General features: G+C 34.8%; 1 protein-coding gene across 3 annotated transcripts in view; it reads left to right on the top strand.

Annotated features, from left to right (window-relative positions):
- Nucleotides 1-26135, top strand: part of PCDH15 (protocadherin related 15) — a 952630-nt gene that overhangs the window by 314427 nt on the left and 612068 nt on the right. For 2 of the 3 annotated variants that reach the window (XM_070262649.1, XM_070262641.1), the window contains exons 3-4: nt 23546-23560; nt 24079-24144. In XM_070262649.1, coding sequence (XP_070118750.1) covers nt 23546-23560; nt 24079-24144 — 81 coding nt within the window. The remainder of the gene's footprint in view (nt 1-23545; nt 23561-24078; nt 24145-26135) is intronic. The other variant, XM_070262642.1, reaches the window with a different exon arrangement.

The raw sequence follows: 26135 nt of genomic DNA, 5'->3' as shown, positions 1-26135 counted from the left end.
TAAAATAGAAGAAGATGGGCATGGATGTTAGCTCAGGGCCAGTCTTCCTAAGCAAAAAAAAGAGGAGTATTGACAGCAGATATTAGCTCAGAGCTAATCTTCTTCAAAAGAAATTCTGATAACAAAAAGAACAAATCGAACTCTTTCTAAAATGTGGCTATAATGTGGAGAAAGAAAAAAAAAAAAATCACCCTGAGGCCAGGTAAAATAAAAACGCATGAGTCTATTGATGTAACCAAGTTTTGAAGTCCACATTTGTTTTGGAGCATCTGTAAATTGCCTGTTGTCTGGATTCTGTGCTTTAAGATTTTGAGTTTTGAGTGATTATAAAATTCAGAAGATAAAATCTGGTGCCTGACTAGGTGGTGAAGCCTTAAGGCAAAAATATATTAGCTGTAAAGATAGCCATCATACAGTGATTTAAAAGATTCAATTCATAGCTTGATTTGGGAATCATTTCACATAGTACAGTATAGTAAATCATTATATTTTACACCCTTAAATTATACAATATTAATTTATCAGTTATACCTCAGTAAAGCTGGGGAAAAAAAGTTCAATTAACTAAGAAGGTGTAGCAATTCTAAACATGCATGTACTTAACTGCATGGCTTAAAAATATATAAAGAAAATTCACAGAAATACAGAGGGAAATTAACCATCATAGTAAGAAATATAAACACATTTCTATCAGTAATTGGCAGATCAATAGCTACTCTATCAATAGGATGTAGAATATGTCAACAACATATCTAAGATCTCTGATGGGCATTTATAAAAGCCAGCTCCCAAAAAATTGTAGAACATACACTACTTTTAATAATCCATAAACATTTTTTAAACATTTATATGCTAGGCATTAAAGCAAATCTCAGTAAATTTCAAAAAAATCTATTAGTATATCCACATTCTCTGACATCAACATAAATTGTTGAATAATTCAGTAACAAAAATAATAGAAATTAAATACATTTGTAAATTTTTAATATTATCTCCTAAATAATTCATGGGTAAAAAGAAATCATATTTAGAAGATAATTGTAACTAAATGATAATAAAAATTAATTTTAAAACTTTTGGAATGTAGTTATAAAAGTATGCAGAGGGCAATTTATATATTTAAATATTTATATTCACAATGAGAAAGTCTGAAAGTCAGTGAACTAAGCATCCATCTGAAATTGTGTGTGTGTAATTAAAAGATACTATTATCAAAGAAGATAGAAAAAATAACAAAGACCAGAAAATACCAAAATAACATAGAATCAACAAACCCAAAAATGAGTTTCTTGATCAATTTATGAAAAAATAAGCAAAAAAAATTAGAGACAAATACAGGAGAAGCCAACTAAACAATATTAAGAATCATATGGGAGAAACTAGCAAAAGAGATTAAAAGATTTTTAATTGAAGATATTATGAAAACTGTATGCTAATAAGTTGAAACACTGGAGGAATAAGTACATTTCTAGAAAAATATTAATTATAGATATCAACATATGACAAAATAACTTGAATTCTAGAGGTGGTACTTAAAGTTGCCCTACACAGAAAACCCCAGTTTCAAATAGTTTTACACATGAGATCCAAGAAATATCCAGGAAAAAGCAAATTACAGTGTGACTCCAGAGAGACACAGGAAAATATTGTCACTGAATTCATAGAAGGGCAGTATGAAAAAGGAAAGTTGAAGACCAATCTCACAAAGAGAGAGATGAAAATTTCCTAACAAATCATTAATAAGCTGAATTCAGCAGTGTAAAAAAAGATACAGCATTCTGGAACAAATTTGGTTTATTTCAGGAAGACAGGTCATTTCATTATATGACAATCTATTAATGTAATTTCTCACTTTCATCAATTAAAGGAGGAAAAGTGTTGTTTATCTCAAAAGCTGTAATGAGTGTACTTGAAATGATTTAGCCACTATTCAAAACTACGCCAAAACAAAAAACTCTTAAATAAGATAGAAAAGAACTTCCTTAAGTTGATAATAGCTATCTACAAAGAGCTGAAAGCACCATCTTATTTAATAATACATCAATATAAGGATTATCTTCAAAATCAGGAGGAAGAGGATAGCATCTCACTACTTTCGTTCGACATTTCATTGGAGGCTAAGCTAGTGCATTAAGGCAAGAAAAATTAAATCATTTCCTTCAGAATGGAAGAGTCACTAGTGACTTTTGCAGATTTGACTCTACCTTAAAAAAACAGTAATTCACAAATTATTAGAATTAACAAAACTGTTAAGCAAAGTTGCTGGTTGAAAAATCAATATGATAAATTCAGTTGTGTGTGTATTTTTTATTGCAGCAAGTGTAAAATGTAACAATAAGGATTTCATTTGAAATAGTAACCAGAGTATGTTACCATAAAATAATATAACAAAATATAAGTGAGATCATTATTTGAAATTAGTAAGGTTTATTGAAAGATGTTAAAGAAGACTTAAACGTATGTGTGAATGCATAGATGGCATTTACACTGTCTAGGAAAAGCCAATAGCTATTAGTGTAGAAAGTGATCTACAAATAAATTGCAATTCCAGTTCAAATTCCAGTAGTTATTTTCTCTGGAACTTGACAACCTGATTCTAAATTTATTTAATAGAGGGGAAAAAAAATCAAGGCCCATCAAGAAATTCCTAAGGAAAAAGAATAAAATGGGTGGATTTTCCCTACCAGTCTTGGAGATTCATTTTGAAAGCTGTAGTAAATAAAGTAATGTGATATTGGTGCAAGCAGAGACCAAATAGACCAAAGAACCAAATGGAACATGCAGAAACTAATCCACACATATGCTCTGAATAAATAGAAGTGTAAACAGAGGTGGCATTTGCAGATCAATGGGGATATAATTAACTCTTTCACAAATTGTTCCCAGATAATTGATTTCTCATATAGAAATTGAAAACTATTCTTCAACACTTATTAAACAATTACAAGTCAGTTTCAAATACATCGATCGCTTATGAGTAAAAAACGAAAATCTAAAACTGTTTGAAGAAACTGTAGAAAAATACATTTATGACCTTATGACAAAAGTTTTCTTAAATAAGACATGTGAAGGAAAAATGTGTAAGTATGCTACATAATATAAGAATCTTCTTTGTCAAAAGACCCAAAAGAGGATGTTAGTATGCTCCATAAACTGGTAAAAGATATTTTTGACACATGTAACTAACATTCAATTAGTTACCAGAATACATCAATTTAAAAAAAGATAAGCAGTGCAATAGGAAATTGAATGAGCATTTCGCAGAAGAGGAGACACTCAAGTTCATTACACATGAGAAGTTTCCAAGTAGTCAGAAAAAATGTAAATGCAAGCACATTCATGTCACAACAGTCAAAATGACAAAAACTGAGCATCAGATATTATGGAAGCTGAGGAGAAAGAGGAACTCAGAAATTGCTGGTAAATGTACAGCAATTTAGGAAGCCAATTTGAAATTACTTAGTAAATTTAAATATGTACCATACTTATGACCAAGAACTTCTGTTCCTACGAATATGACCTAAAATACTCTTCCTACTACACACCAAGAGAAATATGCCATAATACGTATTGGGACTTTGTTCATAGAACACAAAAAAATCTTAGAATAATAATCCTACTAATAGGGGAATAGGTAAATGGAGTGTAGTCTGGTTATACAATGGATTAATCTATAGCATCAAGTCCATAAAGGTACATGCATGAGTATAGATAAATTTCAAAAGATAATATTGCAGGAGAAGAGGCAAGTTGCAGAACACATTCAATGTAATTCTATTATACAAAGCACAAAACCTTGCAAAATTCCATCAGAGGGCACACCAAAGATTTATGAGATGCTAGTAATATTTTATTTCTTATTGTGGGTGGTAGAGACATAAATATTCATTTTATTATAATATTATTGACTTTAAAGCTCTACAAATATAGTAGGTGCCCCTTTTTTGTATATGACATAGTTGACTTTTTAAAAAGGAAAAACAATGTTAATAGTAAACAAAGAGAATAGTGACAGAAGATGGATGGCAAGATGACTTGCTGTGTAAATAAAACTTTTTGCTTGAGAAACATTAAGCAGTGTTAAATGTCATGTTAAACTGCATGGACAAGTATTTTATTTTCTCTTTCAAAAATATTACTAGCTTACTTTGTTCATAGTGGAAGGTATCCCACTGCATGATAAATGGAAGAAAAATAGAGTAGAAGTAGAGGAAGGAGAGCTGAAGTATTTTGAACACAGTGAGTGCCAACAAATACTGACTGGATGATGGCTCTTCCCTGGTGTGTACTGGCCTTTGATTTGAACACGAATCTCCTGTTTATAGCTTTCCCACAACATCATGGCAGCCTTCATGGAGTGGTCTACTCTAGCTCAGCTGCCCCAGTGAATACCAAATCATTGATCCTTTGAGATCCTATCTTTCATGCTGCCATTGGTGCCATATACCAAATTTCAAAATCTGAATTGATGGGGATCATGCTGAGCTGAAGGAGGCATTAAAAAATAACTACTACTCCTCATGTGGAAATGGCAGCCTCTGGAGGTCTGCAGTATGGCAAGTGAAAAGAAGTCAACTCTCAAGGCATTAATTAATTTTAAATCTACATGTGTTATAATATAACAGATTTCACTATTACAGCATTCTGTATTTATATTGTTTATAGGCTTATTTATTCTCTTTAGAATCTTTGTGATATTCCCCATAAGTATTTTTCTAGATAATGTAGTTCCTTGTTTTACCTTCCAAATTGGGTTTATCACATGTTTTCTTATTATAAATGCAATGCCCATGAACAATTTAGGAATTTAAAGCAATAGGAAAGCCCTAATATCAATAACAATAATAAACACAGTGGTCATCTATTAGCTTTTAATATTGACAGTTTTATATAAACTGATCATAACTTACACACTTCTAAAACCTGCTTTTAATTATTTTTAACTTTTTATGATCATTGCTCATGACATCAGAATTTCTTCAACAATGTGAATATATTTTTTGATGGCTGATTTAAAATTGTTAGATTTTATACTAGCCTCTTTCATCTGGAATGGACTTATTAACATGTATCAGGTGACTTAGAAGGATCAGAAAACTAAGCTAGGATGCTACAGACACAAGATCAAAAGAGCTGGAGGAACACTGAACTACAACTCTGGACTTTCTAGTGGAAATCCCAGTGGTGTACCACCCACCATGGCACCCAGGATACCTAAGCCTGACAGTAATTTATTTACCACAACTGCCCCCGCAGAACCACACACTTTCTATATTTTGCTTACCTGAGTTCCCTTTCGTTCACTTCATCTTTTCTTTCTACCAAGTGTCTTGAGAATGTGCTCTGTTTGGCAGGTTATCAGGTAAAACCCACCAGCAAATGATTCTAGGAAGTGCAAATTTAAGCATCACAGCCTCTGTAGTACAAAAAATCGTGCTAGAAAAGGGGTTGGAGTAGGTGGACCAATCTACAATATTTGTAGAGTATGTTTGAATCATAATAATTTCACAGAGTTGTATAATCTTTTACTACAGTATATATTTTTAGTAGCACTCTATACTTGTCTGATTATTTCTATATTAGCGTATTCCCCAAGATAAAATTTTCCTATCAAAGGGTGCTTTCTTAAAATTCTTGACCAATTGCTTTATGATATTTTCTTTCTTTAAAAAAAAGTATAGCTTCACCAAAATCACCTAGTAATTTTTATATCCTTATGCTCTAACCAATTCTGGCTATTATTCTTTTAATAAAATTTTTGAAAATTTGACAGAACAAAAATATCACTTAATTTTAATTAGCATTTGTTTTTATTATAAGCCTCGTGGATGTAAATCTCTCTAAAATATATTGTATACTTTTCCATTACTTTAAGAGTTTGCATAAATTAAACATTACGGTGATGAGTTAATGTGATTAACATAATTATTAATTAATACAATGCACCATAAAGCCGCAGTGGAGCTATTTTAGCACAGAAGGGTATTATTTACTCCAGGCAACTAAGCTTTGTAAGCTCTTGTATCTACTTTTAATAATTTTTGTTCTCTCTGTCCTTGCTTTCAAATTGAAATTGTGCCTTCCTCTCAGCATCTTTTTTTCTCACACATTTCCTACTATTTTTTAAAAAAAAATCTATTTTGGATTAGGAAAGAAGAAAATAAATTATATTATAATAATATCGAAAAGTAGATTTGGTTCTCCTGATGACCGAGGGCTTGCTCTAAGTGTCAAGTTCATGAGCTGTAGTATACAGACATTTGGAATCTTGGGGAATGTGTTTTTCTTATTTGCTGGTTCTTGACTCTGACTACGATAATTGAAATTTTTCAAAAAAAAAGACCTCCTGATGATAGCAATATTACGAAAGTTTATGGGAAAAAACTGTTCAATAATAGAATAACAAGTCCATCACTGTATTCAAGTAAACTAATTTGAAGAGAAGTATAATAAAATTCTCTTAATGTAGCGAAAGTCTGAAAAGATTGATTTTGGCTTTTTGTAGTGTTGCCCTCTTTTGGGGTATCATATGTAAAGCTCCTATGTATAGTCCATTACACATACAATACTGAAAATGGAAGACTGATTGTAAAATATAAAATCACGTAGCTTGGAAAGCAACAAGGGAAGCAATTATAACTATAAAGTGTTCTTTGGGCTCCCGGTTGGCAAGATATGTGATATGAGCAAACACAAAGAAAGAAAATATGGAATCTTACCCTTGAGAAGGCCTCTTAACTAGCAGCAGTTCTTCAAAACTACAGGTATCTGTATAGAGAAGATAGTCTAAAAATGAACCTATGAATGATAAACTGTGCAGCACATAAAGCTTTTTTCATCGTATGTTGCACATGTGAAGAGCAAACTGTCAAAAATATCATCTGTAAATGCCAAGGGTAGTAAAATACTTGTCTTTCAGTACTTTAGTATTTTCAGTTTTGAAGAACTCTAAAGAAAAAAACTTCTAATCTCCCCCAAAACTCAGTTTATGAATGATATGTTTTTATTATTATGGCCATGGTCAAAAAAGTGAGGCTTAGCTCACTTTTCTGGAAAGAGTTAATTTGCGCACATGCATCTTTTCAACTTGGGGCCATAGTATGTTCCGCCAAACTTGCCAGCAAAAGTTTTCTTTCTACCCAACATATGTCAGATCATATTGCAAGTCTGATTTGGCTTTGATATCACTCTCTACAAGGCTTATGATGCAGAAATGGATGATGTGTTAACCAAAAAAATGTCATTTTAAAAATAATTGACACATGCAGACATTACCCCTCTGACACATTGTGCTCCCTGTGAAGTAATGGAAAGAACATAAATTCATATGAAGCTTGTGTTTCTGTGTTCAGCTTTCCTCTGGAATGACTTCTGGCTGTATAATCCTAAGCAAATTAAGTTACTAGATGGAATTGTATCTGAGGAAGAGCTCTGAAAGCAAGATGAGATACATGGAGAAAGTAGGAAATGAGTGTTCTGTGTTTTTTGTTATCTTTTACATTCTTCTTTTCTATAACTCTCAGTCTCAGGCCTCTACCCATTTCATTCTCAGACTTTCCCCTTTGATAAAAAAACCTCAGACCTAACTTTCTCTATGGCATTGAGAAATGAGAATATAAGGTAATGGAAAAATATTGCTGGATTTCCTGTTATCTTTATATATTCAAATATATAAAGTTTTTCTGCCAGACAGAGAAACCAACTTATTCCTGCTTCCTCTAACAACTCCCCTGCTTTATATGTTAATAAAAATAGTTATATCTTAAATGATGAAACAGGAAGTTAAATATTGGTACACTCTTCTGAGGTTCCAGAAATATAAGCCAATATTGTTTCATTTAAGTAAGAAAGTTATTTCAACATGTAGGATCTTATAATTTTGGCAGATCTGCTTTAAATGAAAGTCTGTTATACATGGAAAACAAATATCAGGTTCCTGGCCCACCCTGGCGCTGGCTGGCTCCCATGAAATCCAGCAGGGTTCTATGAACCCAGGCCCCTGGCTCGTTCCAACTTCAGCTGTCTCCTGCTGACATAGGCAGTTCTTGTGGCACCAGGCTCCCAATTAACTCCCATGAACTCAGGCAGTAGGTGGGTACCCACAACCCCAGGCTCCTTGCCCAGGCCAGCATCAGGCCACTGCTACAGACCCAGAATTTTGGTCCACCCCAGTGAAAAACCAGCCTCCACAGACCTAGAATCCAGAGTAGATCCTGTGGACCCAGACTCCCAGCCCAACCCAACACCACACAGTCCCCCACAGAACCAGCCACCACAGAACCAGTCTCCAGGCTTACACTAGCACCAGGCTGGGCCCCATTCCCCCAGCCTACAGGGCAGCTTCTATGAAACCATGTTCCTGGCCCATCTCAGCACTAGACTGGATGCTGCAGACCCAAATGCTGAGCCCACGCTAGTGGTAACTGGCACCTGATTGTTCCTTGTGAAGCCAGAATCCAGATCCATCCATGCAGACCCAGATCCCAGGATATCACTTCAGACTCAATTGGCAAGCCTACCCCAGTGAACCCAGGCTCCAGCTCACTCTTGTAGGCCCAGGCACTAGGTTGGTCCCCGTGTACTCAAGCACCAGGCCTGCCCACCTGTTGCTCTGGGCAGCAAACCTGCACACTCAAGGACTCTAACCGCAAGCCTTCTCACAGACAACACCAGACCACCCAACCAGAATCTCTGGTTGGGCTGACTGGTGCAAGGCTTTGCCACTATTTAAAGAATGGAAGAGGTGCCTACTTCCTCAGTTGTACAGACACCAATGCAAAGCCACAGGGATCACAAATAATCAAGAAAACATGACATCACCAAAGGAAACTAATAAAACTCCAATAATTGACCCTAAAGAAATGGAGATCTATGAACTGACAAAGAATTCAGAATAATCCTCTTAAAGAAATTCGGTCAAACACACATAAAAACTAAATTAAATTAGAAAAATAATAAATGAATAAAATGAGAAGTTCAATAAAAAAGGAGAAACTGTTAGAAAATAAAAAGAAATCCTTGAGTTGAAGAATACAATGATTGAACTGAAGAATTCAATAGAGAGCTTCAATAGTCAACTTGACCAAATAGAAGAAAGAATTAGTGGACTAGAAGATAGGTTATTTGAAATCACCTTGTCAGAGGAGAATAAAAAAATGAGAATTAAAAAGAGTACAGAAAGTCTAAGTGAATTATGAAATACCATAAAAAGAAATGATCTATGCATTACTGGCGTGCCAGAAGGAGATGACAGGGAGAAAGTAGCATAGAGCTTATTTAAAGAAATAAAGGTTGAGAACTTCCCCAATCTGGGGAAAGAGTTGTACATTCATGTTCAAGAAGTTAGTAGATCACCCCCAAAATTTTACCCCAAAATAGTCTTCTGAAAGACACATTACTGTAAAAGTATCTAAAATCAAAGAGAGAATTTTAAAAACAGCAAGACAAAAAAATTCCTCACATATTAGGGAATTCTCATAAGACTACTGGTGGATTTCTCAGCAGAAAACTTGTAGGACAGGAGAGAGTGGGATGATCATTGAAAGTCCTGAAAGAAAAAAGTGCCAACCAAGAATGCTATACCTGGCAAACTTGTCTTTTAGAAATGAAGCAGAGATGACTACACCTGACTTACAAGCAGTGCTGAAAGGAGTTTTTTAGCTGAAATGAAAGGATGCTAATTGGTAACAATAAGACATATAAAAAATTTAAAAAATACTGGTAAAGGTAAGTATATAGTCAAATTAAGATTATTATAGTACTGCAATAAGGTGATGTGTTAATCATTTAACTTTAGTATAAAGTTAAATTATCATAGTATAAGTTATAATAACTTAACCTTTAGTGCAAAGGTTTAAGGGATAAATGTATTAAAATAATTATAGCTACAATAACTAGTTAATGGATACACAATAGAAAAAGAAGTAAATTGTGATCAAAAATGTAAAATTATGGGGGCCAGCCCCATGGCTGAGTGGTTAAATTTCTGTGCTCCACTTCAGCAGCCCAGAGTTTTGCAGGTTTGGATGCTGAGTGAGGACCTAGCACCACTCATCAAGCCATGCTGAGGTGGCATCCCACGTAGCAGAGCCAGAGGGATCTACAACTAGAATATACAACTATGTACTGGGGGCTTTGGGGAGAAGAAGAAAGAAAAAAAAAATTGGCGAGAGATGTTAGCTGAGGTGCCAATCTTTAAAAAAAAATAGTGAAATTACGGTGAGGAGGGAGTAAAAGTGTAGAGTTTTTGTATGTGATTGAATATAAGTTGTTATCAGCTTAAAATAGGCTGCCATATCTATAAGTTTTATGTAAACCCCATGGTAACCAAAAAGTAAAAATTTTCAAGAGATATACAAAAGATAAAGAGAAGGAAATCAAAATGCTTCGCTACAGAAAATCATCAAATCACAATAAATAAAGCAAAAGAAGAAGAAAGGAGCAAAGGAACTAGAAAACAGCCAGAAAAGAATTAATAAGAAAGGATTATAAGTCCTTACCTATCAATAATTACTTTAAATGTAAATGGAATAAATTCTCCAATCAAAAGGCATAGAGTGCCTGAGTGGTTAAAAAAACAAGACCCAATTATATGCTGCCTACAAGAGACTCACTTCAACTTAAGAACATACATAGGGGGCTGGCCTGGTGGCTCAACGGTTGAGTGCGCACGTTCTGCTTCGGTGGCCTGGGGTTCACCAGTTCAGATCCTGGGTGTGGACATGGCACTGCTTGGCAAGCCATGCTATGGTAGACATTCCACGTATAAAGTAGAGGAAGATGGGCAAGGATGTTAGCTCAGGGCCAGTCTTCCTCAGCAAAAAGAGGAGGATTGGCAGCAGATGTTAGCTCAGGGCTAATCTTCCTCAAAAAACAAAACAAAACAAAAAAGAACATGCATAGGCTCAAAGTGAAGTGATGGAAAAAGATATTTCATGCAAATAGAAACCAAAAGAGAGCATGTATAGCTATACGTATATCAAACAAAATGGACTGTAAGTCAAAAACTGTAACAAGAGACAAAGAAGTTTATTATATAATGAAAAAGAGGATCAATTTAACAAGAAAATATAACAATTGCAAAGATATATGCACCTAGTATCGGAACAACTAAATATATTAAGCAAATATTAACAGATCTGAAAGAATAAATAGACAAGAATACAATAATAGCAGGGACTTCAATACTCCACTCTCAACAATGGTTAGTTCATCCAGATATAAGGTCAGTAAAGAAACATTGGATGTGAATCATACCTTACACCAAATGCACTAACAGACATATACAGTACATTGCACACAACAGCAGCAGAATACTCATTCTTTTCAAATGTACATAGACTGTTCTCCAGGATAGCTCATTTGTTAGGTCACAAAACAAACTTTATCAAATGGAAGAAGCCTGAAATCACGCCAAATATCTTTTCTGACCACAATGGTATAAAGCAAGAAAATAATAGCAGGAGGAAAATTGGAAAATTCACAAATATTTGGAAATTAAGCAACACACACTTGAACAACAAGGGGTCAAAGAAGAAATCAAAAGATAAATTTTAAAAAGTTGAAATAATCAAAAATGGAAACACAATATACCAAAACTTATGGGATGCAGCAAAAGCAATGCTAACAGGAAAGTTTAGGGAAAACTGCCAACATTAACAAAAAAGAGGGTCCAGTCCAGTGGCACAGTGGTTAAGTTTGCATGTTCTGCTTTGGTGGCCTAGGGTTTGCTGGTTCAGATCCCAGATGCGGACCTATGCACTACTTGTCAAGCCATGTTGTGGAAGGTGTCCCACATATAAAGTAGAGGAAGATGGACATGGATATGAGCTCAGGGCCAGTCTTCCTCATCAGAAAGAGAAGGACTGGCAGCAGACGTTAGCTCAGGGCTAATCTTTTTCAAAAAGAAAGAAAGAAAGAAAAATCACCAATAAACAAGTTAACTATACATTTCAAGGGACTAGAAAAAGAAGAAACTAAGCTGAAGGCTAGCAGAAAGAAGGAAACAACAAAGATCAGAACAGAAATAAATGATACAGAGAACAGAAAAACAATAGAAAAGATCAATGAAATTACGAGCTGTTTTTTGGAAAATATAAACAAAATTGACAAACATTTTACTAGACTAAGAAAAAAGAGAGAAGATTCAAACAAATAAGATCATAAATGAAAGAGGGCTCATTACAACTGACACCACAGAAATACAAAGGATCCCAAGAGATTACTGTGAACAATTATACACGGACAAATTGGATAACCTAGAAAAAATAGATAAGTTCCTAAAAGCATACAACTTACTAAGACTGAATCATGAAGAAATAGAAAACTTGAGCATATCAATAATAAGTAAGGAGATTGAACCAAAACCTCCCAACAAAGAAAAACCCAGGACCAAATGAGTTCACTGAATTCTACCAACATTTAAAGAATTAATGCCAATCATTCTCAAACTCTTCCAAAACGTTGAAGAGGAGAGAGCACTTTGAAATTCATTTTATGAGACCATAATTACTCTGTTAATAAAGCCAGATAAGGGCACTACAAGAAAGGAAAACTACAGGCCAATATCCATGATGAATATAGATACAAAAATTCTCAAGAAAATACTAGCAAACTGAAACCAACAGCACATTAAAAGGATCATACACCATGATTAAGTAGGATTTATTCTTGGGATGCAGGATGCTATTCAAATCAATAAATGTGATATAGCACATTAATAGAATGAAAGATAAAAATCATATAATCATCTCAAAAGATACAGACAAAAGCACTTGACAAAATTCAACATCCAGTCATGATAAAAATTCTCAACACCCTGCGTATAGAAGGAATGTATTTCAATGTAAAAAATACTCTATGTGACAAGCCCATAGCTAATATCATACTCAATAGAGAAAAGCTGAAAGCTTTTTCTCTAAGATCAGTAACAAGATGAGAGTGCCCACTCTCACCATTCCATCAACATAGTACTGGAAGTCTTAGCCTGAGCAATTAGGCAAGAAAAAGAAATAAAAGACATTCATATCAGAAAGGTAGAAGAAAAATTGTCTCTGGTTGCAGATGATATGATCTTAAATAAGAAAATTCCTAAAGACTCCACAAAAAAAGTTTTAGAACTAAAAAACAAATTCAGTACATTTGTTGGATATAAAATCAACATACAAAAATTACTTGTATTTCTATACACTAACAATGAATTACCTGAAAAATAAAGCAATGCCACTTACAATACCATAAAAATGATAAAATACTTAAGAATAAATTTAAACCAAGGAGATGAAAGACCTGTACACTAAACACTGTAAGATATTGATGAAAGAAATTGAAGAAAACACACATAAATGGAAAGACATCTCATGCTCATGGATCAGAAGAATTAATATTGTTAAAATGTACACACTACACAAAGCCATCTATTGATTTAATGCAATCCCTATAAAAATTCCAATGGCGTTTTTTCACAGAAGTAGAAAAACAATTCTAAAATTTGTATAGAACCACAAAAGACCCTAAATAGACAAAGCAATGCTGAGAAAGAAGAACAAAGCTGGAGGCATCATGATTCCTGCTTTCAATCTTTATTACAAAGCCATAGTAATCAAAACGGTATGGTACTGGCATAAAAACAGACACACAAAAAAGCTTTTTGACTGGCCTTGGCAATGATTTTTTGGATATGACCCCAAAAGTGCAAGCAACAAAAGCAAAACTAAACTAGTGGGCCTACATTGAACAAAAAAGCTTCTGCATAGCAAAAGATACTATCAGCAAAATAAAAAGTCAACCCATGGAATGAGAGAAAATGTTTGCAAGCCATCTATCTGATAAGGGATTAATATCCAAAATATATAAGGAACTCATACCATTCAATACCAAAAGAACAAACAATCAGATTAAAAAATGGGCAGAGGAGCTGAGTAGACATTTTTCCAAAGAGAATATACAGATGACCAACAAGTACGTGAAAAGATACTCAACATCACTAATCATCAGGGAAATGCAGGTCAAAACCACAATGAGATATCACCTCATACCTGTTAGAATGACTATTATCCAACAGACAAGAGATAACAAGTGTTGGTGAGGATGTGGAGAAAGGGAATCCTTGTGTGTCATCAACAGGGATGTAAATTGGTACAGCCATGCTAGAAAACAATATGGAGGTTCCTCAAAATATTATAAATAGAACTACCTTATGATCCAGCCAGCCCACTTCTGAGTATATATTCAAAGAAAATGACATCGCTATTGAAGAGATATCTGGACCCCCATGTTCATTGCAAGATTATTCACAATTGTCAAGACATGGAAACAACCTAAGTGACCATCAGTAGATGAACAGATGAAGAAAATGTGGTATATGTATACAATGTAATATTATTCAGCCTTAAAAAGAAGGAAATCCTGCCTTTTGCAACAGCATGATGGACCTTGAAGGCATTATGCTAAGTGAAATGAGCAGACAGAGTAAGGCAGATACTGTATGTTCTCACTCACATATAGAATCTATAAAAGTTGAACTCATAGAAACAGAGAGTAGGATGGTAGTTGCCAGGGACTGGTGGGGAGGGGTGGCGGGGGGGCTGGGGAAATGGAGAGATAATGGTCAAAGGGTACAATCTCCCAGATCTAAGATGAATAATTTCTGAGGGTTTAATGTACAGCATGGCGACTATAATTAATAATACTGTATTATATACCAGAAAGTTATTAAGAGAATAGCTCTTAAATGTTATCACCATTAAAAAATGTTAATTATATGAGAGTTTGTAGATGTTAATAAACCTTATTATGGTAATCATTTCACAATATATACATGTATCAAATCATCACATCATACATCTTTAATTTACATATGTTAAATGTCAACAATATCTCAATAAAGCTGGAAAATAAGAAATAAGAAAACATATGTGATGTTTACATGAATATTTCCTTTAATATTATAAGCAATTAAACCTTAAAATTTTTTCCTTATAATTTAATCCATAGAGTTTGCTTTTTTGTTGACAGCCTTGGTAATTGGCATGCGGCAAAGAATTTGGTTTAAATAGGCAAAGTAGGCTGTAAACAAAGACTTATTAAGAATTCCTGTTTCATGAATACAATTTCAAAAGTGACGTTGATGCTGCAGCTTCTATCTTTTGACCTTGTTGAGTATCTTAGTAAGACTCATGATTGAGAATTTCCTCTGAGCTAACTCATTGAGAATAATTAGAAAATAAAATAACAAATTAGCTTTTGGAAATAACACGGATGCAAACTCTTTAACTGCTTTTCATAGTGTTCCTTGGATAATTTTCTTTTCCTCATTGACACAAACCCTTATCCCTTTCTTTCTCCTTTATATTTCAATTATAAAATATAAAGACAAATTCGATAACATGGTAAAACAAGATAACCAAGAGAAAAAGCTGTTTAGGAAGATTTTAGAATAAGAGAAAGCAAGGTCTGGCAAAGAGCTTTTAGAAGGAGTACACGATCTACTTTGTATTGGATTGTCCAAACAGAGTTTTGAATTTTATTTTAGTTGCAAGCATTCCTCTGATAATTTTCAAATAGAGATCCTTTCCATGATTCAGTTACCCTCAGCAATCTGCGGCCTTATAATTAAATGTAGTGTTTCTATTCCAGTAGGTTAAATGCCTATCAAAAATGCTAACATATCATAAACTTATTTTGATCTGCTAATAAAATATGGCTTTCCTTTGAATGTTGGAAAATGTAATAAAATGCTACTTCATTAAAAATATGTAAAAGTCATTGCTTTTAAAATGTAGAGAGGGACACATTTTGTAAGTGATTAGGTCATTTAGTTAAAATAGAATTTACCTAACAATAACATATAAAGTACTTCTATATGTCAGGCACAATTCTATAAAACAGCTTGTGTTTTACAAATAATGCAACTGAGCTCCAGAGGGTTTAAGTAACTTTCAAAGGCCCTGAAAGCTAACAGGTGGTAAAATGTGGTTAGTATTGAACCTAGACAGTCTGTCTCCCAAGGCCACGTCCATAACCACAATACCATGCTGCTGCTTCTGATGTCGGTGGTGACATTACACCTTGGACTAAGAATTATTCCTTCTATCTTAAATTTCTCAAATGTAGTCATGGTTGCTCCCTGGAAGTTTAGACAAGTAAGGAAAAGCTGTCATTATCAATGGAAAGAAATCCCAAACATCTTCTAACTCACGCAGTGTAAATTATATATAAGAAAATTACATTTGGGTCCAAAGAGTAACATGTTTGACAATGGATTTACATGAAATTATAAAGTAATGAAGTATAGTAATATATTCGGTGAACAAAAATAACCTTAAAAATATTTATTTGGGGGCTGGCCTAGTAGCGTAGTGGTGAAGTTTGCGTACTTCACTTCAGCAACCCAGGGTTTGCAGGTTTGGATCCCAGGCATGGAGCTACACACTGCTCATCAAGCCATGCTCAGGCTGTGTCCCACATACAAAATAGAGGAACATTGGCACAGATGTTAGCTCAGGGCCAATCTTCCTCACCAAGGAAAAAAAATTATTTGCTCTTCTAATTAGACTTACACTGACAATTTATTTCCTGCCCTGCCTTCTTCCTGCAGCCCTGACTTATCTTTCTTGGGTTACTCAGATTCTTTAACTTCTTGAGAATAAGAATAGGTTTCTCTCTCTCACAAAATGCCATCCATGTACAAGTTTACTGTTGCTGATAGACAATTAGAATAAAATGAAGTAAGTAGTAACCTTAAAAAAAAGTAGAGCCTGGCGGAGTCATAGCCACTACAGTAAACATTGCTAATGAAAGCAGTGTTGTACAGCAATAACCATTAATGACTTCAGTGGTCATTACTAGACCATGTTGTTGGAACATATTGATCAAATTATATAATCCAATTAATGATGACACTAAGGCATCATAAAATATACCTTCCTCCCTCCATGGTAAGATTTGAAATCTAAATATCAGTGCTGACAGAGTAATCACCAAGAACATATTTTATTCTTGTATTGACTTATTGCCATGTCTTAGTTTAACCATTTTGTTTTGCTTTTCTTTAGTCATGGCCACATCTTTGTTGACTGTAGTTTTAGACAATGTAACTTAAAGTATGGTTCCATTGATCTTATAAATTTCAAGGTCAAACTCCTTTTCTTTTGAGTGAGAGTTGAAATATAAAACAAGGAATTCCTGTCTTAAGATTTCACTCCTATGTGTATTTTCCTGGAAATGAATATTCTGAAGATCAATAGAAAAAATGAGAATAGTCCCTCTGCTGCTGCTCATGACAAGCAAATTGAAAGTAAAATGTTTGTGCAGCATGAAATTTAAGGAGAGTACATTAACCCTTTGAATGAGAGGCCAAATTGCTTTGAACTAAGCAACTGATTCAGTGTGTGTGTGTGTGTGTGTGTGTGCACGTGCATGCAAACACAAGCTTTTAAACAAGAGAGACTAGATGACATTGAATATCCAAGTAGATAATAGAAAAATGTTGAGAAGAGTAAAGGTTTCAGGAAATCTGTAACTGTTTCTTGATCTTTCTGCTTGATCATTTGGTCATCAGCACATATGAAGACTAGCGCAGTGGGACCAGTGGATGACAGTGAGCACGCCATCATTTTTTTAAACCTAAGGTTCAAGGATTCTGTTTGCCTCTAGTAAATTCAATCAAGGTTAGTGTCTCTAGATTGATATCTGGAATAGGAATTCCAACGTATTTCTGTCCATGCAGACCACCAGTGACATTTCATGTGACTCCCCTTATTCCTAATGAGAATGCACTTCAAAACAATGTACATAAATAAAATCAGCCCTCGCTGAATACTTAGGGAGAGCCAAGGGATTCTCCACTGTCTTTTGATTAAAGGAAAAAAATAGGAAATACTCTCCAAATATATTTCTTCTGAAAATAATAATAGTGTAAAAATTAAAGGTGTATCTATCTATTCTGCCTGTACATTTTGCCAGGCACTATTCTAAGAAATTATCATAGATTATTTCTTGTATCCTTGTTGTAATAAATCTAAGAGGTAGTTATATTTACTATTATCCTATTTATGTAAACTGAGGTATGAGAAGTTAATAGTCTGTTCAGTATTACACAACTATTAAAAGCCAAATTTAGCACTCGAAATTAGGTTTTTTGACTCCAAAGCTCATGTTCTTAACCTCTATACTATACTAGGAATCAATTCCTTCAGCATCCTAAAATACTCCCGCATAAGATTTGGAATGACTACTACTAAGGATTTAATAGGTTATTTATTTTATTCATTTGCCATGTAGGAGGATATTCCCATGTTCACCAAATATATTGAATGATAACAATACATCAAATAGGGGGCTGGCCCCGTGGCCCAGTGGTTAAGTTTGTGCGCTCTGCTTCGGTGGCCCAGGGTTTCACCCGTTCAGACCCTGGGCGTGAACTTGGTACCACTTGTTAGGCCACGTTGAGGCAGCGTCCCACATGCCACAACCAGAAGGACCCGCAACTAAAAATATACAACTATCTACTGGGGGGATTTGGAGAGAAAAAGAAAAAAAAATACATCAAATACTCTGCTGAGTGCTATTCATTGATAACCATAGGGAGCTGGTAAGGAAATAGCCGAGTAAAAATTCTAAGGTGGCGCAAAAGTATTTGTGATTTTTCATGTCATGGAAGCTTTGGTATCTGAGGTCTTTGAGTTTTATTTCTTTAAGGTGCAATTTGATAAAGTCATGAAAGAGCTAAGAATGCATCCTTGCTATTAATAGGATATTGGAGTAATCTTGCTCCATAATAGTTCTTCAGGCTAGGCAATTGGATGATCAGAGTGTAGAATTCTAATAGAAACTGTAGATAATAGGAAGCAAATGAAAAATTTCTCCTTCCTTCTCTTTTCATTATTCCTCTTTCTCAATTTTTCATAACTAATCCCAAAGAAACCCCAATTCCTACAAAATCATCTATATGTTACTGAACCAGGTTCACTTTTACTCACCGCCTGGGAAGCCAAACACTGAGATGATGAGATTGTAGCACAGAAAGAGCTTTAATCACAAGGCAGCCAAACGAGGAAACAGGAGAATGGGTCTCAAATCCGCCTCCCTGAAAATGGGGACTCAGGGATATTTATGCATTAGCGGGCAAGGTGGTCTGAAGTGTGGAAATAGGTGATTGGAGGTGAAGAGATGTGACATAATTGATGCTCTGCACGGGCGGAGTCAGACATCATGCCTCTTCATAGGACGCATGTTCACAAAATGGTGGCGTTAGCATGATCTGAGGGTGGAGTTTTTAGCCTCTTAATGTCAAAAGGTCACTTACCAGGCATCTGCATGGGCTCAGTTGGTGGGTTCATGGTCTCAGTTGGCCTGAACTGGAGAAGGGGACCATAATTCCTGAAAAACAGCTCAAACACCCATTACCATGGTGACCCAGGTGCCAGGGAGATTTTCTCTATAGGAACCTGGTGAGAGTCAGATAGCATATTGCCTAAGCAGCACAGTTAACAGTGGGCAGGAGAACAGCTAAAGGCTATAATCAGTAAATGCAAAAATAGAAAAAAAACTTCAGTTACTAGCTACCTAATCATTAATGGCTAACTGTTTACCAGTTTCATATGCCTTTCTTTACTTTAGTGGTAGCTTTTCACTTGTAGGGGAGGAAAAATACTTTTCCCTGTATACTTATAGGTTCTTGGCTGACATCCCCCTGTATAACAAGACAGATTAACAGGAGGAAAGCAAACTTCGTTATGTACAAAGATATGACACTCAAAGGCAGCCGGGCAGTTGAGGCTTATATCCCACCCTGAGCTAAGGAAAGGGATGGGGGTGTGGGACTTCAAAGGGGAGGAAGGCAATTCATAGGAAGATGAGAAGAGGAAATGTTTGGTAAATAAATGTTTTCCCTGCCATGCAGTCAAGTCTCTCAGATGTCCTGTCTATGACCTGCTCTTAAGCTTCAGGTTATGATAACAACACGGTATCGCAGGCTTAGTACCTTTGAAACCAATCATTACATATCTTTCGATTACTTCTTTTTGGTTTTAAATCCAACCTGTGTCTGAGATTATTTAAAAATATATGGCTTAGTTTTAGCTTGATGACAAAAATGCAGAAATAAATCACACTGAGTGTTCAGGTATTTGTATTCACGTGTTGTGCTTTACAACAAATTGGATATGGGAAGTGGGTAGGGGCCTGAGAAGTTAGAAATTTGAGGCATGAAAAACAATGAATTTGTGGTTTAACCAGAACAGTCAAGGGTGAAATTAAATAGATTAATGAAGTCCATTTTCAAGGTACAGGAGTCGTCAGCTAACCTGTGTTTGCTGTGGCAGACGGATTATCCACAGACCAGAGAGAACAGGATCTCCGGGCCCCCAAATTGCTTTCTAGTCTTCACTTTGATCTCCATTTGGATATTTTGCATTCACAACACCTCCCTGGCTATTCCATTCAAAATTACTTTTTTTCAAGACAATTCTTAATATACTTGTTATTAAAAATATTTTTGTGCATTTCAAAACTAATGAATTATACTTTCATGAATGTGTCATCCAAAACAAACACTTTGGCTGTTGTGAACAATGTTATTAATAGTTTATTTTTCTGTATCTGACTAATCTCTCTTCATTAGTCCTGTGAGTCTTTAAAATTTTTTTTAAGTTATTTTTTGTTTGATCCAGAGTAAATAAAGTATTTGTTGGACGTGAAAACATCTTATTGGAGAGATCTGGAACCTGCTGGAGGAATAAAGCTTAGTGCAAGTCATCTAAAGAAATCTGACCGGGAGGAACTGTAGCTGAGCCTTTACTCCTGGGCTGTTTCTGCTGGTGAGGACATAATGAGAACAGAGACTTCTGAGCAGCTCTCACATAGGGATGTCCAATGGAGATTGTAGCTGGGCAGACCATAGTTCTGAAAAATCCCACACACCTTCTTTCAGGATCAACCCTTGCCAGGTTCTGAGGTTACTAAGAAGAATGTGACACAGACTTGGTGTGAAGGAGCTGTTGTCAGAAAGACACACTATTTTCTCCTGGAATTTAGTGTGTACTGAAAGAATACAGAGAAGAGGCATTTAATTTAGACTAAAAACAAGGAAGATTTTCTAGAAGAAGGGAAGCCTTGCCAGGTTCTGGAAAGAGAAATAGAAGTTAACCAGGGGAAGAAGAGGAGGAAGGGTGTTTCAGCAGATGGCACAGCAAACATAAATTTGGTTTGTTGTGGCTGGAGAATGAACTATGAGAGCAGAAAGAGTAAGAGGGTTAGTTAGGCAGCGCTGGGATATGGGGAGCTGTACTTGGCTTAGCTGTATAGACAAAGTTCGTCCATAAATTTAATAGTAACCAATTGGTAAGTTTTAAATACTTATGCCCAACTTCCTCCTTCTTTCCTTTTCCTTCACCCTGCCTGCCCGTGAAGTTATTGGTTAAATATCTACTCCTCCACCAATATTCACACACAAGTACACAACACTTTATGTCTACTCTCTGCACCTATGATGGTCTTAACTAAGACAGTGGCCATATATATAGGGGAAACAAATAGTCTTGAAAAGTAAGTTCTCTCTGAAATACAAATGGAAGAGATGTTTGGTAATCCAAGAATTGCTTCTTGTAAGAACTAGTTACGCTTCCTTTATTCTTTCCTTCACAATCCTCCCCTGCCTTCTTGTTATCCCATCTCTACTCTCCATATATATTGTCTCTTCTTTCTTTTAATCATTTGTATCATTAGCTAATTTATTAAACAATTGACTTCACATACAGGACATTGTACTATACCTGTGTTTGTTTATGTGTCTATGTTCTATTTGTTCTCTAACCTTCCCCACCTGAGATCTTTGAAGAAAGGAGCTATTTATTTTTTATTCCCATGTTCAGAACAGAGTAATTCATCTACAAATTTGACTGAATCATGAATAATTTTTGAATGCGTAAAGGAATAAGAAACTAGATGAACAACACATTATGAGAACATGGGAGTGAAATATAAATTCTTGACTGGGGATGTGGACCAGTTTTCAAGGAATATGTGAAATCTAGTTCTACCAAGAGAAGAAGGGATTTGCCAGGCAGAAGTAGAGGCAGAAATGAACCTAGGTAACAAAACTTCCCTAAAAATACAAGGTATGTTCCAGCAAAAGTAAGGAGTCTGATGTGATTGAAGGGCATGGTGCTTAATTCTACATAAAGGATGATGAGACCGTAGCATCCTTTGAAATGTTACCCTAAACTATTTAGGTTTGAAAAACTTTGGTATCCCCCCAATTTTTTCTTTTACACCAAAGGAAACATACCAGGTGTTTGTGTAGAGAAGTGTCATTATTTATGCATGAATGGTGCATGAACATAATTCACGTAGAATGAATAGATGAATGTAGGATAAGAACAAAGCTTCTGGGAGATAGGTGAGGAAATCATTGCAAGAGTAAAGGTGACCAAGGGGTACATATGTATGGTGACAGATAAAAACTAGACTATTGGTGGTGAACACCATGCAGTCTAGACAGAAACTGATATATAGTTATGTACGCTTGAAATTTACACAATATTATAAGCCAATATGAACTCAATAAAATAATTTTTAAAATTAGGGATGACAAATAGTGAGCACCTGTGCCATGGCAGCAGATATAGGAAGGGGAGGAAGGAGTGTAATGAGTATGAAATATTTTAGATCTAAAAATGTTGTAACTTGAAATTCCTTGATTATTGACAAGGATGAAGAAAGAAAAATTGTAGATCTCCAAGATTTTCAGCTTCATGTGAAAGACCACATACCTTACAAAGTAGAATAGTCCTTGTCAAAGGTCTTATTAGTCATGCCCATGTGCATAATAAATAGAATTTTAATAAGCAAATAAATAATGGAGCATGAAATCACCTTTCAAATAACACATATACTTGGATGGCTTTAAGCAGATTTGATTTACACTGCAGTCACAAAAGTGTGCCATGTACATTTAACTGCATAACACAGCCCCGTAAGACTCACCAAGTACCTCCTAGGAGAGTGCCTTACTTCTCAGAAGTGTACATTTGACATCTCACAGGCAAAGCGTTCATGTTTTAATTATCATGGATATTATAGCTCTTTATAATATTTATATGTTCGTTATCCTGAGATTAATGGCAGGATATTAGCAGTGTTTGAAATAATGAATTAGTCGTCACCACTGATTGACAGGCAGTATTCTTAAGGTTTGTTCAACACAGGGACAATAGACTATTCATAAGTAAGTCGTATTTACCTTTTCATAGCAAACATATAGATGTACTTTGTGTTATTTTCAAGTCTATCTATAATAAATTTTTAAGATGCTAAAAACATATTTTATAAAGTTAATATATTTATATTATATTAGAACTGCAATATCTGATATAAGGATTTTATATATTTCTTTTCCACAAATCATTTGGTGATGTATCTGTTATTGTATAATGCTATTTATGTCTTTAAATCCGTGCTAAATATATACATATATTCTTTCTTCCTTTCTTTCCTCCATTTTTCTGATCTGCTTCCATTGATGACTCTATACTTTTGACTCCAGACTGGCAATATGAGGGTAAGATGACAAAAATAAAAATTCCAAACAACCTCATGAGCATTGCTTGTCTGTCTTTGTTTTATTCTCTTTAGAACATTATTAGAATTCTATTCGCTCTCTTTAATTAGACCCTTTATCACAATTAAAGTCCAATTATGTTTGTTTCTGTTGTGAAGTTCTAATTACAATTTATCCATGGTAATCATTCCTTTATGTTATTTCTTTGGGTTAAATTACCATCCCATTATCTCTGTCCTGAAGGACTTCTGCTCCCCAGTGGTCTCTACTGGTGTTTTCTAGTAAGAATTGAACAGTTTCTTGGTGTACAGAGTGACTGTGTTATAGTGTGGTAAGGAATCTATGTGGTTCTTACGAAAATTTTTTAAAAATAAAGAATTGTTAAAAGTAATGATGCATATTAATTTGATTGTAGGATTTTTCTTTTTAAATATCAATATACATCTCAATGAATTTGATCCCAGAATGAGCGCCCCTGCATTTGTGACTTCTTACCATTGGTTGTTTTCTCTCTTTAGATTGCAAACTAGCGAGGGGAGGCCCACCAGCTACCATAGTTGCTATTGATGAAGAAAGTCGGAATGGTGAGTGAGCTTTATGTTTTACGAATGACTTATCTAAGGGGGATTTCTGCTAATTTCAACCCTAGATCTGTTATGTGTGGAAGTACTAAACGAAAGCTTCAATCCAAATCCACAAACAGTTCACCTTTAGTTTTTTCCCCGTATGCATTTAAATTACGCCATTCCCTGGAAATGCTTTACTTGAATTATATTCTGATCGCAACTCTTTCAAAGACTACAAGTGTTGTTTAGTTTTGCATGTGAGGGAGTCATTTGATTCAGGATCAATCTAAGAATGCATCCAGATGCCTCCTGGAATTTTTCTTTGTCAAAGGCAGAGTTGACTATCATGCATACAGTCACCTAGTCATCTAAATGAGACTTGTAGTATTCCTCCAAAAGAAGTGGACCACAAGGTAAGACTTACACACTGCTAAGTTCAATTGACTGGAATCTGATAAGGATTAAGATCCATAGCTTATTAGACATGACAATTGAGGAACGGTTAACGGAAAATGGAAAGTTCTTAGAGATAGAGAATTTGACAAAAGGTTTAGAGCAGAGGAAGAAGTCTGAATTTTCATTTAGGTTGTCAGCTGCAATTAACAACTGATACCTAATTCATATTAAGTTCTTCCTCCAAAAGGTAATTTTCTTTATCAAACCCCAAAATAAACATAATTAGCACTTTTGTTCCACAACACTCTCCTAACCTGTCTAAACTTTAATGTACAAATATTTAAAGATTCTCAGTCTCTCTTAGGTGGCAGTAAAATGATAATCTCTTGGGTCTTGGTTTCTATTTTAAACTAAGTGTTAGAATGTGCACTGTGGCTCATTTTGTCTACTAATTCCATGTGGAGCTTCTCTTAGGCCTGTCTGATTTATGATTTCTGTCTATTCTAAACACTGTTTTCCAGATTTATATTGTTAAAAAAAAAGAATTTATCAATTGGCTTGTTAGAGAATGACATTTTTCCTGGAATTCAACCTACATATTTTTGAAAACTCCTATAATATACAGAATGCCTTCATTGGTTCACTTCATCATGGATTTATTGTGCTGCATTAGAAACGTTCCCTTTACTCCTTTGAAGAGTTGGCATAAACTTTTTTTCTGGCACATACTTTGGAATTGGCCAAAAATGCCCACAGCATTGCTGGTGCCTGTTTAAACAAATTTAAGTGTCTATGTTAAATTTTAGAAACATTAAAAAAATCACAAAAATTTGAGTTTTGATGATTTCTAAAAAGTCAGGCCCTTTTGAGCATGAAAGCATATGAAGTTAATGAGTGGTTATGATGCGTTTAAATAAATTAGAAATAAATCTTGTATGTGTCTGCAGAAAAGAAAAAATAAATCTGTATTTTCTAAATGTTCTACAATGAAAACAGTTTGCCTTTTTAACCAGGGACAAAAAAATAAACATGATAAAGGCCAATCTATATTTGATTTTCTTACTGTTCCATTGAATATATAACCAATTCCCTTGAATGTGTAAGCTGAGCTGAACTAAAACATTTAATTTTAGTAAATAATTTTGTTTTAATGAGTGATTCTATACAGAGCTTATTTTGCCAAACAGATAATTATAGCTATGGTAATGATGATATTTGATCTCTCCTTGTCATGCTTAGATCCCCCATTTCAGAGGAGCTCAGTAACTCTGCAAAGATGTTGCCCTAGCAGTGCTGTGTGGTGGCATGTGGTGAAAGTTCGATATTTGTGTTTTAGAAGAATGTGACATGATACAGTGTGGTCATTTGTACTCTTTAGTTGGTATATTTTGTAGAAACTGCCAACTACTCAGAATCCTGCCAAATTATTTGGGTGTCATCACAAGGAGCATAAATACTGATCTAGAGACTAAATGTTTTACATTTTTCTTTTACATTAAATTTTGAAAAATATAGTGATCAAATGAATCTCTGCCAGATATTACAATATAGTATGTAATTCTCCTTGTCTTAAAATTCTAAAAGAAACAATCCATAAAAATGTTTTTCATATT

The sequence above is a fragment of the Equus caballus genome, chromosome 1, assembly GCF_041296265.1.
Source record: "Equus caballus isolate H_3958 breed thoroughbred chromosome 1, TB-T2T, whole genome shotgun sequence".
Classification (NCBI taxonomy): Eukaryota; Metazoa; Chordata; class Mammalia; order Perissodactyla; family Equidae; genus Equus; species Equus caballus.
This window is presented reverse-complemented; position numbering and strand designations above follow the sequence as displayed.